Source organism: Crinia signifera, chromosome 4 (genome assembly GCF_055691185.1).
Source record: "Crinia signifera chromosome 4, ASM5569118v1, whole genome shotgun sequence".
NCBI classification, from domain to species: Eukaryota; Metazoa; Chordata; class Amphibia; order Anura; family Myobatrachidae; genus Crinia; species Crinia signifera.
Window position 1 is genome coordinate 222,165,412 of NC_139220.1, and position 17,056 is coordinate 222,182,467.

Sequence of the window (17,056 nt, forward strand, 5' to 3'; positions counted from 1 at the left end):
TTATTCACAGGAAATCCCGATGCCTGCTTCCCTTGTACACTTTCATGAGGACAGTACACATTCATCATAGTTATGCAACCTAGTAACAGATATGTGCTGGATGCCCAGTGCCACACCTGCCACCAATACATACATAGGCACAATTGCCCTGTGCTCCTGGACCAGGGAGTGCAGGAGTTCACTGCAATTTACATCTTCTATTTACATGTTTACAGTCTGCAAACAGGGACCTGAGTCAGGGATGCAGACAATTGTGAATACATATGGATTCTGTAATTTATAGCCGACGACTGTGCTTGCACTAAGGGCTGCATATGCAACTTAAAGCAAGTACAAACGATTGTTAGTTGGCCACATTTCATATAGGGGCAGATGTATTTAGATAAGGGAGGAGCAGTGATCCAATGGAGAAGTTGCCCATCATAACCAATTAGCTGCGCTACAGTATATAATTTTATAGTATGCAAATTATAGGTAATACTTCAGTCCTGATTGGTTGCCATGGGCAGCCTCTCCACTGGCACACTTCTCCCTGATCACTGCTTCATAGGTCTGCCCATGCGTTTTTAAATGCAGGTGAATGGGTATTACTGTGTGGTATTTGGGGTCAGGCCACACCTAGTCAACACCTTATTGTGCCCCCCCCCCTCTCTTCACAACTGTCCCCAGCCTCTGTAGTCACTGGCAGTTGAGTGTAGCTGCAGCGGGGCCCAGCAGCATTGACAGGCAGCTCTGCATAGACAATATGACAGTGCCACTGCCAGCTCAGTTTCTGCCCTATTCATGACATGCTGGGCTGGATATACCTAAAGCTGAAGCCTTCTGGCAAACCTCAATTACACAGTAAGACCCAACCTGTGCTGTACACAAATTGCCATCCCTGACCACTCTCCTCCATTAGAGCAACATGTGAAAGGGATTGGGGTCTCTGTTGTTGTAGGTAGGGGGGTTGTCACAGAGCAGATGGAACCCCTAAGCACATGCCTCCATGCCTAGTAGGACATTTGTCACTGGTCGTTTTCCCATGTAGAAGAAGCTCTTGTGTATGCAAAAGTAGAAATATTAAAACATTTCTAATGGCTCTCCTGCACCAAGAATGGAGTTGGAGTAATTGCAGATAACACATATGCCTGCTACTCTCTCAAGACGAGGGCTGTGGGCGATTCAACTGCATAGAATACAAGCGGATATTCCCATGGGGTTTGTGTTTCTGGTAGCAGAAGGAACCCATGTTAGGTATGGCTCTGGCCTACAGTATCCTCTAATAAATCCACCCCTGTTTTTCTTTAGTTGTGCGACAAAGCATTCAGCATACACACCCACAGTAGCCTTTTAGTGTCTGTTGTGTAAGTGGAGGAAGAGAAATCACTATTAGCCCTCATCCATTGATCACAAGGCAAAGTCCAGCCAATATATGTACACAGGAGCACTGATGAGTGGGTTGTCAGCAGTGTCTATGATGTGTGCAAAGGTAGACACTAATAACATGAATAATGTCTCTCTCATCTCACACAGCAGGTGGATGTGACTGTTTAATCGCTGTCTTGGCACATACACGTAAGCATGCAGGATTGTGAATTGGTTTCCTGTTACATGATACGTGTGTGGAACTACATGTTCCAGCTGGAGTTTTTGAGTTTTCACCCGCCATGTGGTCCCAGGCTATCCTCATAAGATTCTGCTGCTCAACTGTAGGCGCCAGCCAAGGTCAAATGGGTTCTATCCCAACATTTCCCAACCCCTCTTTACTCATCAGTCATTAACCCCTTTCACCATAATATTTCCTGACTATTGCCTGACTGTGCTGAACTAGTTAATTGATGAGAAGGGTGTTTCATCACAGGTGATGGCAATTATACATTACTAGAGAAGTCCAGGAACAGAGCATTTTGTACCAATGTGATGGGTCATGTAAGAGGGTATTCAATAGCATTACAATTATTTATGTCTGTTTAGATTGCAGTGTACAACTTATCTGAAATACATACATATTACATGTTCATTTTATGTACAAGTTACACAATACAACAACTTAAATACATGCTATAGAGCAGGGTTGCCTACCTGACCCTCTCCTTCAGGGAGAAAATGCTCTGTTCCTGGACTTCCGTTCCCTGGTAATGTAGGATTGCCAGCACATGTGGTGAATCACCTTTCTCATCAATTACCTAGCTCCCCACAGGTGCTGGCAATCCTACATTACCAGGGAAGCCCAGGAACAGAGCATTTTCTCCCTGAAGGACAGGGTCAGGTAGGCAACCCTGCTATAGAGTACTCTTCTTTGTATATAAAGAAATGTAACGTTCTACAGCCTAACATGACTGACTGAATGTTTATTGGGTACTCTTTACCTAGAACGGCGCCCGCGATTGGCATCGCGGGCGTCGGGGGTAAAAAATCACGGGCATCGCGGGCACATAAAAAACGGGTGCGACGCGATGCCCGCGATTTTCCCATAGGGATCAATGTTAAAACTGTGATTGGACGCGATTTTACAGTTAAATGCCTCAATGCCCGCGATTTGGCCATAGGAAACAATGTTAAATGGGCCACAGAGCCCTAATAGTGCCCTTGAACTGTGAAATGGCCCCCACAATTGTTAACGCCAACCCACGATCAACGTCAACCGACCTTTTCATACCCCCACTATCCACGTCGGCGTGGAGTTGAGAATAGAATAGTGTGGCGAGCGCAGCGAGCCACCGAGCCCGAAGCGTGGCGAGCGCAGTGAGCCCCGCGAGGGGACGCGGATACCTTCACAGGTAAACGCGTCCCTTTGCGGGCTTCACAGGTGTCCGCGTCGCCATGGACACCTGGGAAGCCCGCGAGGGGACGCGTATAACTGTGAAGGTAACCGCGTCCCCTCGCCACGCTTCGGGCTCGGTGGCTCGCTGCACTATTCTATTCTCAACTCCACGCCGACGTGGATAGTGGGGGTATGAAAAGGTCGGAGGACGCTTACCGCCGCCGCTCGCCACGCTTCGGGTTGACGTTGATCGTGGGGTGGCGTTAACAATTGTGGGGGCCATTTCACACTTGATGGTGACTATTTGGGCTCTGTGGCCCATTTAACATTGTTTCCTATGTAAATATCGCGGGCATTGAGGCATTGAACACTAAAATCGCGTCCAATCTCACTTTTAACATTGATCCCTATGGGAAATCGCGGCCATCGCATCGCACCCGTTTTTTAGTGCATTCGATGGTCGCGATGGGCGCCGTTCTAGGTAAAGAGTACCGTTTATTGTTACCTACACAGCAGGCACATTATCTAACTACAGTATGTCAGCTCAACTACATAACATGACAAGCTTCAAACAGGAATAATAAACCATTGCTTGATGCTACAGTGCCCTAATTTTTTTATAGCTGTTTTATTTGTGACGAAAATTAAATCTTGTGATGAAAATGACATTATTTCAGTAACGATTAACAAATTACAGACAATTGAGGTACAGTACTCATGACATTTCACCGAGCCTCTTGTCTAGCTAACAAGAAATCATGGTTCAAATAGGCAAAGTACTGTACTGTACAGACCAAGTGATCACAGCAGCTGACAGAAATCATTTGATTAATGATAACAAGTCTTGTTCTGTTGTCTCAACACTTGTGGTTTGATATTTTGTAAGTTCAAAAAACATTTCAATTTCCAAAGGTTTGCAAGTAATCTGAGAAAATGAATCAAGTTTAAGTATCTGTAATTGGTGCCTTTTGAAGCTTCATTTTACTGAGAACCATGGTTTGTAAAGAAGTCAGTAGTTATTGTAAACAAGATAATGTTCAGTTCTAGGCATAGCTGGGAACCGGCTACACAAAATGACCCAGATAGGCTTAATAGTATGAAGCATGTAATATGCTGTATTCAGCATTTACGCTAGTTGTTCGCATTTGCCAGCGTAAATAACATGCATGTTAGCACAGTGATCAATTACCCTTTTTAGCTACTGTACTTTTTCTCTAGCTAACTTCTATGTGTAACAAAATAAGTATAATCACATGAACCATCCATAACCACAGAAAAACAAGTAAGATACTCTTGACTGCGTGAGATTAAAAATTGTACTGCTATCCCAAGAATTAACTAACAACAAAATCCAGACTGTCGCTAAGATTTAGCCTTGGCATTTAAATCACACAGGACCACCTGTTTATTCATTTGTGCCTGCCTTATATAATAAATGCAATTAATTTGTGCATATTATATATATATATATATATATATATATATATATATATATATATATATATATTAGGGTTACCACCTTTCCCCTTTAATTCCGGACACATATTAATTACACAGGTTCTGTGGAAGTTTAAAATCAGGTGAAATGGAGTCTTGAAGTCAGCCAGCCACAGAAGCTGTGTAATTAATATGTGTCCAGAATTAAAGGGGAAAGGTGGTAACCCTAATATATATATATATATATATATATATATATATATATATATATATATATATATATATATATATATCAGGGTTGCCTACCTGACCCTCTCCTTCAGGGAGAAAATGCTCTGTTCCTGGACTTCCCTGGTAATGTAGGATTGCCATCACCTGTAGGGAGCTAGGTAATTGATAAGAAAGGTGTTTTACCACAGGTGCTGGCAATCATACATTACCAGGGAAGCCCAGGAACAGAGCATTTTCTCCCTGAAGGAGAGGGTCAGGTAGGCAACTATGATGTATAATTGCCATCACCTGTGGTGATGTCTTACATTAAGTCATACATTAAAAGGGAAGTCCAGGAATAGAGCATTGTGGGGCAGATGTACTAACCAGCATTAAGTGCATTTCTGCACTTAACGCTGGTTAACTGGGGGGGGGGATTACGTTTTCCCCAATGTATTACTAAGTGACAGCCTGCCGAGTTATGCTCGGCCGGGGGAGCCGATAAGGAGAGCCGCTAACGCTGGGCATAACGGCTCTCCTTATCGGTTTGGAGGGGGGTAATACATCTGCCCATAATGGGTGCCCGCTTCTCCCCGTTATGCTAGAGAAGCAGGACCTGTTATTTTTAAAATGAAAACAGCAGGTTAACTTAATACATCTCCCCCTGTGTCCCTTACCACACTGTTTAGGCCCAGGAATAGAGCATTGAGACCCTCCTGGAGAGGGTCATGTTGGGAGGTATGGTTACAGTGGCTGCCAATCATAATGTGGACACATTTGGACAATCAGAAGCACAACTGAGAACCACTACAAACCTGAATCCAAGGATGACAGGTATGCACAATTTACTTACTTTAACAACTTACATTTTTTTGTTATCAAGAACAAACTATTATCATATGGGTGCTGTAAACAAAATGCTGATACTCCCCCTCCCCCAAACCTTTCCTCAAGATCTACCAACAGTTCATGTTTTCAGGCAACCTGTGGATCTATAGGAGGAATGAATGCAGCAGGTTTGAAAATGTGCCAGTTAGTAATGACTACAGCTGTGCACAAGCTAGGGGATTTGGAAAACGTGGACTGTTGGTAGATCTCGAGGACCAGTTTGTTATAATCACAGTCCACACCAGGACTTTACATGTAATACTTATTTTTACCATACCTTAAGGAATAGTCCTTATACATGAACTGTTTAGAACAAGCACATGACATCCTTTTGGGGATGTACTAAATTATTTTTATTAGGATTAATGAAAGTAAAAAAATATATATTTATAGTGCCCCACAAAAAAAATCTTCTTTCCTCTGCTTTTTTTTTTCCATCAGGTCTTATGTACACAAACAATTATGACTTACAAATCATACTGACACTGTGTTGTATTCAAAATGTTTCAAACAGCTACACTACAGTAATGATTACATGGAGTCAATGCATGGCAACTTCACACGTACAATGTGTTAAACTGTTTCCATTTCCCAAATGTATATAATTACTACTGATAGTGCTTCAAGTTGTGCTGGAGCTTTGGTTAGGTGGATTGCCATGTCTAACTATTAGTAATTAGCACATAGCTATAACACGTCACACCTATATGATTGTTGCTAATTCTAGGAACTGTCATAATCTACCATACATGTGATGGGGAATATAGATTGTACGCTCCACTGGGGCAGGGACTGATGTGCATTTAAAGCACTACAGAATATGTGCTCGCTATATAAATAACCGGTGGGAAGAATAATAATAAAGGTCAAACAGAAGCGATTTCTATGTAGACACAAAAATAAGGTTCCAGAACTGTGGATAAGCATTAGAGAGGGTTACAGGGCCCTTTTGCTTGATCCTGTTATTTAATCATTCTCTGGACAGGTAACTGTTTCTGATTAGATAGAGGTATCACACCAGAGAGGTGGAGACACTATTCAGTGTAATCATTCGGAACTACTATATTATGTTGAGTACACACGGTATAATTTAATATTCGATTTTGACTATATAGTCAAAGTCGAATTGGGGTTGCATATACAACATATGGAGATAGAACATGTTTTTAAGCTTTCTATCCCCATTCGACGCCGGTGCGCCCTCCCGTTCAGCTGAAATCGAAAAGCCAAATAGACAGTGCAGCAATGACTATATAGTGCAAATTGAATGTAGATAGCATTAATTGTATGTAAATAGTACAGTTAGCAAAGATTGCATAGCAATCAAATCTTAAGTCGAAAAGCAAGGCAATCCCACCGTGTGTACACATCATTACAGTGAAAGTTCTAAAGGTGCGTACACACAGATCAATTCCGTTTTCTATTCGATTTCTATTAGATATAGACTATTCAACCTGCTCTGAAGTTTTTTCTACTCCTTTCTGATTTCCCCTATTTTCTATTCGATTTTTCAATCAATGTGCATTCGATTTGCTATTAGAACAAAGGCGCATACACATGTACAGATTTTCTGTCTGATCTATCTGGTGGGAACAAAAACCTGGAAATGTATGGGAGCATATGACAATCAAAAAATTGTTCCCAAACACTTGAAAACAGACAGTGATCAATCAGACAAATTGATTAAATCATTCTGATACAGTATAACAAATTTATTCAAAACATATTTTTTTTCCTGCATTTGGGTGGAAATTTTTGATTGTCATATGCTCCCATACATTTCCAGGTTTTTGTTCCCACCAGATAGATCAGACAGAAAATCTGTACATGTGTACGCACCTCAGCACTGGCTTCAGGTAAGAGATGGACATTGAATCGAATGCTGCAGTGAACACATTCGATTTGTAGTATGTACTATTAGATTTCCACTATATAGTCTGTAGTCTGTAGCAGCTGTACGATGAGCTGCAATATTTTCGTAAGTCATTCATAGAATGCACTGGGCGGAATTACACTCTGGCAGGGGCAGTCACTATTGGATTTCCCACATCATACACATACATGTCATACATCAGCTACCAGGCCAAACCACAATGTGCAGTATCTCTGTAACTAGGCTGTGCCGGCTACACTCACTGCAGCAAGGGAGTGCTGCAGTACGCCTGTAAGCTAAGAAGATTATATTATATGTTTATTGCTGTTTATATGAAAAGAAAGATGATAAGATGGGGAAAGAGGCAGAACCATACCTCCCAACTGTCCTGCTAAATGCGGGAACGTCCTGGTTTTTGGAGACATTACCGCGTTCCTCCCGCGGCCGGCCGTGTCCCGCCGTGGGGGGGGGCAGTTGGGAGTCCCCCCCAATCTGACAGAATGGCTGCTGTGCGCATGCATACAGCGTCTATTCAGCAGCTGAAAACGGGGCGAGGGCTGATTTGCATAAGCCACACCCTCATTTGCATACACCACGCCCCTTCGCGGGCACTCGCACGGGAGTGTCCCTATTCTTTAATTTAAAAAGTTTGGAGGTATGCAGAACACACACACACACACTAGCTAGCGCCCCGGTGAATATCGTGCCCAAAATACTGTAAATTTCATATGTGGATATTGCTTTCTATTTTCCTGATATTTTGACAACAAAAAACTCAACTGTTTTGCATTTTGTTGCATTAGCAAATGCAAAGTTACATACTGTAAGTAAACTTTACAATATGAACACTTTACTATAAAAACACACTGAGTGCAGATCACGTACACCAAATAACATAAAAAATACCTACAGTATCTTGTACAAATATGCAAGCCTGCATGTAGCACCTTCAGTCTCGCACGTCAGATGACTTCCTTATGACTGTACAACTTTATTACTACACACACAGCTCCTACTACATATTATCTGTTAGAGAAAAGCTTCTGTGTATCAGTTTTGCCCCTTTCCTGTGTTGCTTAATTTACCTTATTCACGGGGGGGGGGGGGGGGGGGGGTCATCCCCACCTGCCTGAATAGAGACTGTATGCATGTGCACAGCATCTATTCAGCAGACAGAGGAAACAGGGGGATGGCCAGCAGCTTGCAGGTCATGCCCCCACAGTCGCAAAATGTGTTGTGACTTCGCGACCACGGACATTCTGTGAAACCATGCTCATTTCCCTGAGGCCATGCCTCTATCTACAGAGCTGGAATGGGAGAGTGAGATCATATATCCATATTATGCAGTATACTATATGCTACATGGAAATTTTAAAAAGATTATTTAGCTAATTTATGCCTTAGGTAGTATACTCGAAGTTTAATACCAGATTGTTTTACACCCACAATGTGTTGGCGGCCACTAACTACATTCAGTATAAAGGGCAGAATGGTGCATGCCTAGTGGCAGCAGATTTTCGCTGCTTGTGTCTGTGTATCTGAGTGCTCAATCATTGCACCCAAGAGAGAGAGAATGTGGTAACTGGCTTAGCATGATCATTGGGTCTTTATATGTCCACTGTAGCTAGTTACATGCTTCTTATGCATGAGTCATGGACTGGTGAAAACCTGGCTATAAAATCACATATTTGAAAACCCCCTAGAAATCCTGCGTTTGCTCCTGCAGCTGCCCTTTTGGCATTCATGATTTGAGTCTAAACAAATTACATGGAAGTCTTTCTATATTTGGAGCTACCAACAGTTCACATTTTCCAGACAACCTAGCTGCTGCAAAGGTGCACTCATTACTAGCTGAAACATTTTAAAAGATCCACAGGTGTAATTACTTCACTTGAGATTCTGTGAGGAGATCTGGAAAACATTAACTGTTGGTAGCTCTCGAGGACTGGAGTTGGCTACCTCCGGTATATGACAACTACCATCTTATAAAGAGAATTACAAATCATGCACTGTTGGCGAGGCCTTCATAAAAGATGTGAGAACCACTATGCAGTTGTGCTCATAAGTTTACATACCCTAGCAGAATTTGAAATTTTCTGGCTATTTGGTTAGTTTCTGTTGTCATTATGATTTAAAGAGTTGTTTGACAATAAATGGCTTCACCAAACCACTAACCATGAGTGATAGAAAAGTTTGTGAGTTATCATTCATATTCTCTGACAAATGGCCAGAAAAATCACAAATTCTGCTAGGGTATGTACACTTATCAGCACAACTGTACTAAAGTGCTCCCAAATATTAATGGAACCCTGCAACTGTAAGTTATTGAAATAGAAGACTCCGCAGCACTTATCTCAAGATCAAGTTACATTTATAGAACTGTTTGTTGGAAGGTACCAACCTCTACCCTTCATCTATTTGAGGGACATCCTTAGATCTCTCCTCATTTGAGGGACATACAGTACAATCAGCTTCTTACTGTCATGTTACAGGCTGTAAGGTCTATGGCTTAGTATATCTCCCCATTTATACAGACACACTTAGAACTCTCACATTGTTTGAAGGACAAACTTAGAACTCTCCCCCTTTCTTAAATACATACTTACAACTCTACTGCTATTTGAGGGACATACTGTAGCTAGGACTCTCTCAATCTATGTTTGATGGTCATACTCTATATAGGACTCTCTGTTTCAGAACCATATGTAGGACACTCTTTTTCTCTCTCTCTCTCTCTCTCTCTCTCTCTCTCTCTCTCTCCCTCTCTCTCTGTTTCATAGGTATACTGTATGTAGGACTCTCCCTGCTTGAGGGACATACATAGGTCTCTCTCTCCCCCCTCTCTCTCTCTATGTTTGATACTAAGACTCAAATACTCTTGTTCTATTTTGATTCAACATCATTTTCAACATACGGTAAATGTTCCATATTTTTGGTTAAACTTTTTAACTCAGTAGATCTGGTGGTAGGTCAATATTGTATTTTATACTACATTTTTGAGGCCCAAGTTTGTGTGTCACAATTAACTTATCCTGATCACATTAACCGATTTACGAGCCATATGACAACAAGAACAGACAATAGCTATGATATTTACAGTAAAGGCCTATGATTTATTATTTGTAAAACACATTAAAGTTGACGTGTTCACCTTTAGTTGCTAATATGTTAGTTTATTTGTCAATAAAATGAATCATGTTAGAGTAAATTTCATAGCACTATATTTGAGTCCGCAAGGTTTAGATATTTGCAATGAGGCTGATGCAGAGTCGAACACAAGTGAGACATATAGTAACTGGAATGAAATGAGTACTGTATATTTGGCCATATGCATAAGTGTACATATAAGTGTACGCATCTCGACCACTCCTATCTGTACAGTTGCTGTCATAATCGTAATCCTACAATCCAAGTCCTACAATAGGTGCAAAAGATCTACCTGAAAACAGGGTGTATGTATATGTACACCTGTGCCTATGTGAGACTAACACAATACATCCCAGTTACACCCCTTAATTTGAACGTGGAGATGTATTTGGTTTACTCATGACTCTGCAATCCCCATACAACCATGTAAGTATAACTATACACAAGGATATATTAACCTATAGGCACACTGGGCAGCTTTTGAGGGCCCTAGAATTTTAGGGGCCTTTGAACAGGGGTGGGAGGTAGTCACACAATCAGAGTGGCAAGGCAACATTCTCTACATGCCTCCCAGTCAGCTGTAAGCATGCTGATTGGAGGATGGCTAGAGCTATCCCCCAATCAGAGAGCTCAGCTGGCAGCCGTTCACCATATGAAAGCAGATGGTGCGGGACTACAGGAGGCCTACTGTATGTTATTTTTCTTATTGGTTCCAGGGAATTGGTGTGTAGTGGCCTCTGTGCACTGCTTTGCCCAGGGCCAGCAATGTTGTTAAGACGGAGCTGAATAGTCATCCATAAGACGCCCAAGAGTCGGCTCTTCCTTGTGACTGCAGCATTGCTTCCCAGAAATGCCCATTTCTTCCAAAGAGAGAACTGACTAGAGATACATAAAAATGTGTAAATTCACTTCTTCATATGCTGAGCTAAAATCTGCTGTTTGTAACTGTATAACATGCTGCGTCTTAATCCGAATCAGATCGTCAGACAGCTGTGAAAGGGAGGAATGGTACAGGAGCTGTCACACAGACCAACAGATAAATGGGAGATTAACTGCAGACATTTAAAAGTGATCATAGATTTTACAAGGACCAGTCCAATAACCAACAGCAAAGCAACGACTCTGCTGAAGCATTTCAGAGACGTGAGAGTATTATTTACTTAGGGAAAAAAAATTGCAACATTTGTATGGTTTTAAAATAATATACTAATAATTTACCCTTTTTTGAAGCAATGCATTCACATACCACACCGAAAATAATGTATACACCCTAAACCAGTGGTTCCCAAACTTTTTTGCATCACGGCACACAAGAATATCAGAATATTTGTCAAGGCAAAGTTTGCTACCGAGAATTTCAGAAAACAATATTAAATTAAATAAGTTGTGCTTATATGTCATCCTTAGGTCCAGTTATGTGGTGAGGGACAGGATTCACTTCTGTTTATCCACATATTTAAAAACTGGAAGCCACAAGCACTGATTTTGCCTATTACATTGACCATAAATAATTTGAATCGGTTCTAGACAACCAAACCGAGGCACCCCTGCAAGTGCTCAGAGTCACCCCAGGGAGCCTAGGCGCACAGTTTGGGAACCACTGCCCTAAACACATGAGTGTTAACAAAGATAATGGTATGTGCTATGCTGATATGTTGATGTAGGCTATAATAAGCTAAGTACATTCTTTTACAATTATTAAAACTACAAACCTAAATTGGCTGATTAACCTGCTAATTATATAATGTAGGAGTGTTGACTAATAAACTTAAATGCACAAACAGTCAGATCGGGGGGTCGCGTACATCAATTGGGTGAACCCGGTTTATCTGATGGCCAATCCAATTCCCCAACAGGAGCTCTGATTCGCTGATTAAATTTCAACAAAATATAACATATTAAAAGTCCCCGCCATTTACAATAATTCTTGGGTCGGAATCAGCAAAACAAGGATTTCCAATTTGTTGGATTTTATTGCATTATTTTATCTTGGCACAACACATTATTTTGCTGATTGATTGTTAATATAAGGGCAGCTTTATAACCAGGTTAATATTTTAGATGCCTGAGATACTGATTCATTGAAGAATGTACACACTGATGTACAGATAGGTCAGTGTGTATAGGGTACAGTGCGTACACACTATATCTCTCATGGTGCGTACACACTATACAATATGGTTAATGATTCTGCCCTTGCACCTGGACAAACGATATAGGGGCAGATGTATTAAGGCTGGTAAAGTGATAAAGCAGTAATTAAGTGGAAGATTATAACATGCCAGACAATCAATTCCTAATGGCTGATTGGCTGGTGCATTATCACCTACCACTTTATCACGTTACCAGATTTAATACATCTTCCCCATAGTGCATACACACTCAACGATCAGCGACGACATCAGGAAGCATGCTGTAGCTGACAATATAGTAAAAGTTTACTGCATGTACAGATGACGACCAGTGGGAGCATGCATTGTTAATTATATAGTGCGCACACACTAGTCGATATTCACGATAATATCATAAATGATGTCATAAAGTTAGAAAAGTTGTGCAGTGTGTACGCACTTTCATAGCATATACATATTATCTACCACGGTGTAGAGGTATTAATTCAAAAAGTAGTGTGTGTGTGTGTGTGTGTGTGTGTGTGTGTGTGTGTGTGTGTGTGTGTGTGTGTGTGTGTGTGTGTGTGTGTGTGTGTGTGTATGCACAGTGAGATCACATACAATCTGCAATATTTATCCATAAAACAGAATGTACAGCTTCTGGCCATAACGGGTTTCCTGCATCCTAATATAGTAAATGATATAATACAGTAAACCTTAGTACATGTGATGTAGGACAGAGCAGCTGTGCTGGGAGTGGGAAGAGTACTGTACCATACTCACAGCTTTCGGGGAAGGTGCAGTTTCTGCGCTGGTAACAGTCGATCCTGTTGTGAATCTCATCATCTTGCCGGCTAGGCAGCAGCCACACAGTTACACCACAGTCTGCTCCTGCTGTGTAATAAACTGCTGTGTAAAAACAGCACTTTATACAGTCTCTGGCAGTGAAGTGTTCTTCAGACAACAGGAGCCAACATTGGTAAACATGTCCTAGAGATCCCCAGTCAGTCTGAGAAAGAGCTTTAGCACTGATCTGTGGAAGTCCTGCTAATTCTCCTTCCCCACCCCTTTCCTGCTGCTTCAGATGTCCTCGTAATCCTCAGTACACAAGTGTCTGCCCTCTAGCCCACACACTGTAGTGCTGCTGCTGACACACGGTTCCTGCTGTGAGTGCAGCACAGGACAACTACTACCTGCACTGGCCGCACAGGTGCTGCTGCTGCTGAGGAAGCTCTCTCTCTCTCTCTGCCTGGTCTGTCCCACAGGTCACCTCACGTGTGTAGATCCCTCCCCGACCTGTCAGGCAGCATTCATAGGATATGTTGTCTCTGCTTACCTGCAGAAACGACAAGCAGAAGTCGGACTACACCCTCCCAGTATGAGGGTGGGACTCTGCCATGTCGATATTTTATATTTATTAACTCATTCTGTACCATTTACTGTATGCGTGAGTTTAGCCAAACTTCTGTGGCTCTGCAGCTGCAGTAAAATATTGTTCCAGCAAGATATGGGGATCTACACGTGGTATACTGTACCTGGGCTGCTTTACTTTAGTTTCAATATATCTGGGTGGCAGAATACTACAATGTAGCATTATTTTATGCTTTAAAGTCTAAAGGTACCCATACACAGGGGATGCAGTCAAAATCCCGACAGGGTCAAAATCCCGAATGGGTCATAATACCGACAAGGACAAAATCCCGACAAGGACAAAATCCCGACATTTAAAATCCCGACAAGGACAAAATCCTGACATTTAAAATCCCGACAGGGTCAAAATACCGACATATAGAATGTACAGGTGAAACAGTCAACATGACTTTCCGTCGACAGGTTGCAAGGTTTACATGGGTTTTTTCACTGTTTTTTGACCCGACATGTGCCGATAGGTGGTATTTCATGCATTACCATCCACTAGGGCGTGGTGGGAGAATAAAATAGTGTGCCGAGCACAGCAATGCACCGTGCCCGAAGCATTGCGAACGAAGCGAGCGAAGCGAAGGGCTGCGGTTCACCTTCAACTGTGTCCATGTCAACTGTGTCGACATTTGGGTAAAAAAAAAAGTGAAAAAACCCATGTCGACCTCGCGACCTGTCAACGGAAAGTCATGTTGACTGTTTCACCTGTACATTCTATATGTCGGTATTTTGACCCTGTCGGGATTTTAAATGTCAAGATTTTGTCCTTGTCGGGATTTTAAATGTCGGGATTTTGTCCTTGTTGGGATTTTGTCCTTGCCGGTATTATGACCCATTCGGGATTTTGACCCTGTCGGGATTTTAACCGTCGGGATTTCATACCGAATCCATACACAGGTCCTATATTGCCCTTTTTTACACCCGATTCGGACAGATCTGTTCGAAGGATCTGGTGAAAAGTGGCCAAATCTCACAGGTGTTGACATCCAATCTGATGCCTGTTCCGTGCGGATCACAGCTAGAACTCATACGTGCCGCATGTATGATCTCCAACTTGACCATCCCCCTGCAGCGGGAAACAGGGTTCACATGCAATGTATCGCATGTGATCTTGCCACCCAGGAAGGTCCTGGGCATCCGATCAAGGGGATCGGATGCCAATATACTGCTTTGAGAAGTCGAAGCAGTGTTGGCCACCTTTAACCCCTTGAGTGGTGGGATTTATGGGGCAGGACATACCTACCAGGGCAGGTTTTTCCTGCTCCAGAAATACCCACCATAGACGGGGCAGACCACTCCCCCTGCCCATCACTCCTTTTATTTCCCCCCGCCCCTCTGCTCCGATGATCGTACGCCGGAGTTCCCCTGCCGCTGCCCCCGCAGCCATTCACAGAAGTGACCAGGCGGCAGGCTCGGGGATGTTTGGGGAGATTCGAGCAGCCCCGAAATTTCCAGAGCAGGGCCTGCCGACGGCGCTTGCTCAATGCAGCTAATGGCGGGGGAAGCAACAGGGCAGCTCTGGCATATGATCCAGGGCCGGTGAAAGGCACCAGAGTGCCCCAGGCGAGTCGGGGGAGGGGCGCCCCGGTGCCGGGGTACCTGTTGCGCCGTCTTGGGAGCGGGCAGGGGGGTCCAGGCTGGCGTCTGACAGGAGCCAGCCCTGCAGTGGTACCTCCTGCGGCGCTGAGTATAAAGCTGGCGGCGGTGGGGGGGTCCCTTCAGTGAATAAGAAATAACTAACGCTATGCGGCGGCGCGGGAAACGCTTCTGTTTTGAAAACACTGGCCGCACGGCGCACGCTGATTGGCTGAGATTCAGCCAATCAGCATGCGGCCAGTGTTTTCAAACAGAAGTGCTTCCCGCGTCGCCGCATAGCGCTAGTTATTTCTTATTCACTGAAGGGACCCCCCACCGCCGCCAGCTTAAGCTTTATACTCAGCGCCGCAGGAGGTAACCGTGCGGCAAGGACACCACTGCAGGCTTATGTCAGAAGCCGGCATGGACCCCCTTTGCACGGGGGGTGAGGGACGAATGCCTAGACCTGCCTAGTGGTGGCGCCGGCCCTGATATGATCGCCAGAGTGGAGGGGCAGGGGGGAGCAACTACGGGGGAAGGGGGGGGGGGAGGTGCCCCGAGAGTTGATGCACACCTGCATATTGGTAGTGTGCCTGGAAATTTTCCAGGACATCCCGCTGCGGCAGCGCAGATGAGCCGGGAAAACTTACGGGCATACCACTGAAAAGGTTGAGCTGGGTACACTCTACATAATGTATGTACCATTGTTTCTATAATGGGCATAGCCAATCTTTCCTTTAAGCACATGCCTAGGGGCAGCATATGTTTGGGGGCAGCACTTGGAGGCGTTTGATAGTGCCTGAAATGTACAAGTTAATTTGCTGCTAAATATCCTTTGTACTGTACCATATTCTATCTTGAATAGAATATAAATGGATAGGGCATGCAGATACTGCCCCTGTAAACTGTCTTATTTAGTAAATATGTATACATAATAAAAAATAAATAAAAAAATTCAGTTAATGGTTTTTTTATTAATCCATTAACATGGCTATTATCATATAAGGGATTATAGGTAATCAATAAATATAATTAGGTGGGGGAGTTATTTTTGTGCCTAGGGGCGCACAGGCCTGCCGAAAGGGGGGGGGGTGGGTACTAATTACCCATGCTCGGGCTTGCTGGAGGGGTCCGGCGGGGGCCATGTATCCGACCCCCACCCCCCCTCCCTCCTGGAGAGCAGCTGCAGCACACACCTCTACAGCATGTGCTGTGCTGACAGCAGGCTCAGCATGAGCGTCTCACTAACAGTGCGTGCAGTAGGTGTGTGCTGCTGCTGCTGAGGGGGGGCAATAACAACCCCCCCCCCCTCGACTTTAGAGTGTTTTTTCACCCCCTCTAAACACGTTAGGGGTGTAACCTAATCGCGGGAGTTGGCCAAGCCTCCCTTGATTAGGTCAAGCCCCCAAATTGTACCGGGCCCGGCATACCTCTTGGCGGCCCTAGGGGCGCACTCACCTGGACTCAGTGTTTAATTCTTAACAACTACAACAAATATAATAAGTATATAGCAAATAGATAGATAGATAGATAGATAGATAGAAGACAACTTTTTTAATGATTGACTGGAAAGTGACAAGCATGCACATGAATAGTGGCAGCTAATAGGCACCAGGTTAAACATACACACCTTTTATAGAAGTTGTTGAC

General features: G+C 43.4%; 1 protein-coding gene across 3 annotated transcripts in view; it reads right to left on the reverse strand.

Annotated features, from left to right (window-relative positions):
- The window catches only part of MYZAP (myocardial zonula adherens protein), a 164,118-nt gene extending 150,414 nt beyond the window's left edge, over window positions 1-13,704 (reverse strand). For all 3 annotated transcript variants that reach the window (XM_083183827.1, XM_083183826.1, XM_083183828.1), the window contains exon 1: window positions 13,196-13,704. In XM_083183827.1, the coding sequence (XP_083039953.1) occupies window positions 13,196-13,258 (63 nt within the window). In that variant the 5' untranslated portion in view covers window positions 13,259-13,704. The remainder of the gene's footprint in view (window positions 1-13,195) is intronic.
- Window positions 13,705-17,056: the final 3,352 nt, after the last annotated feature.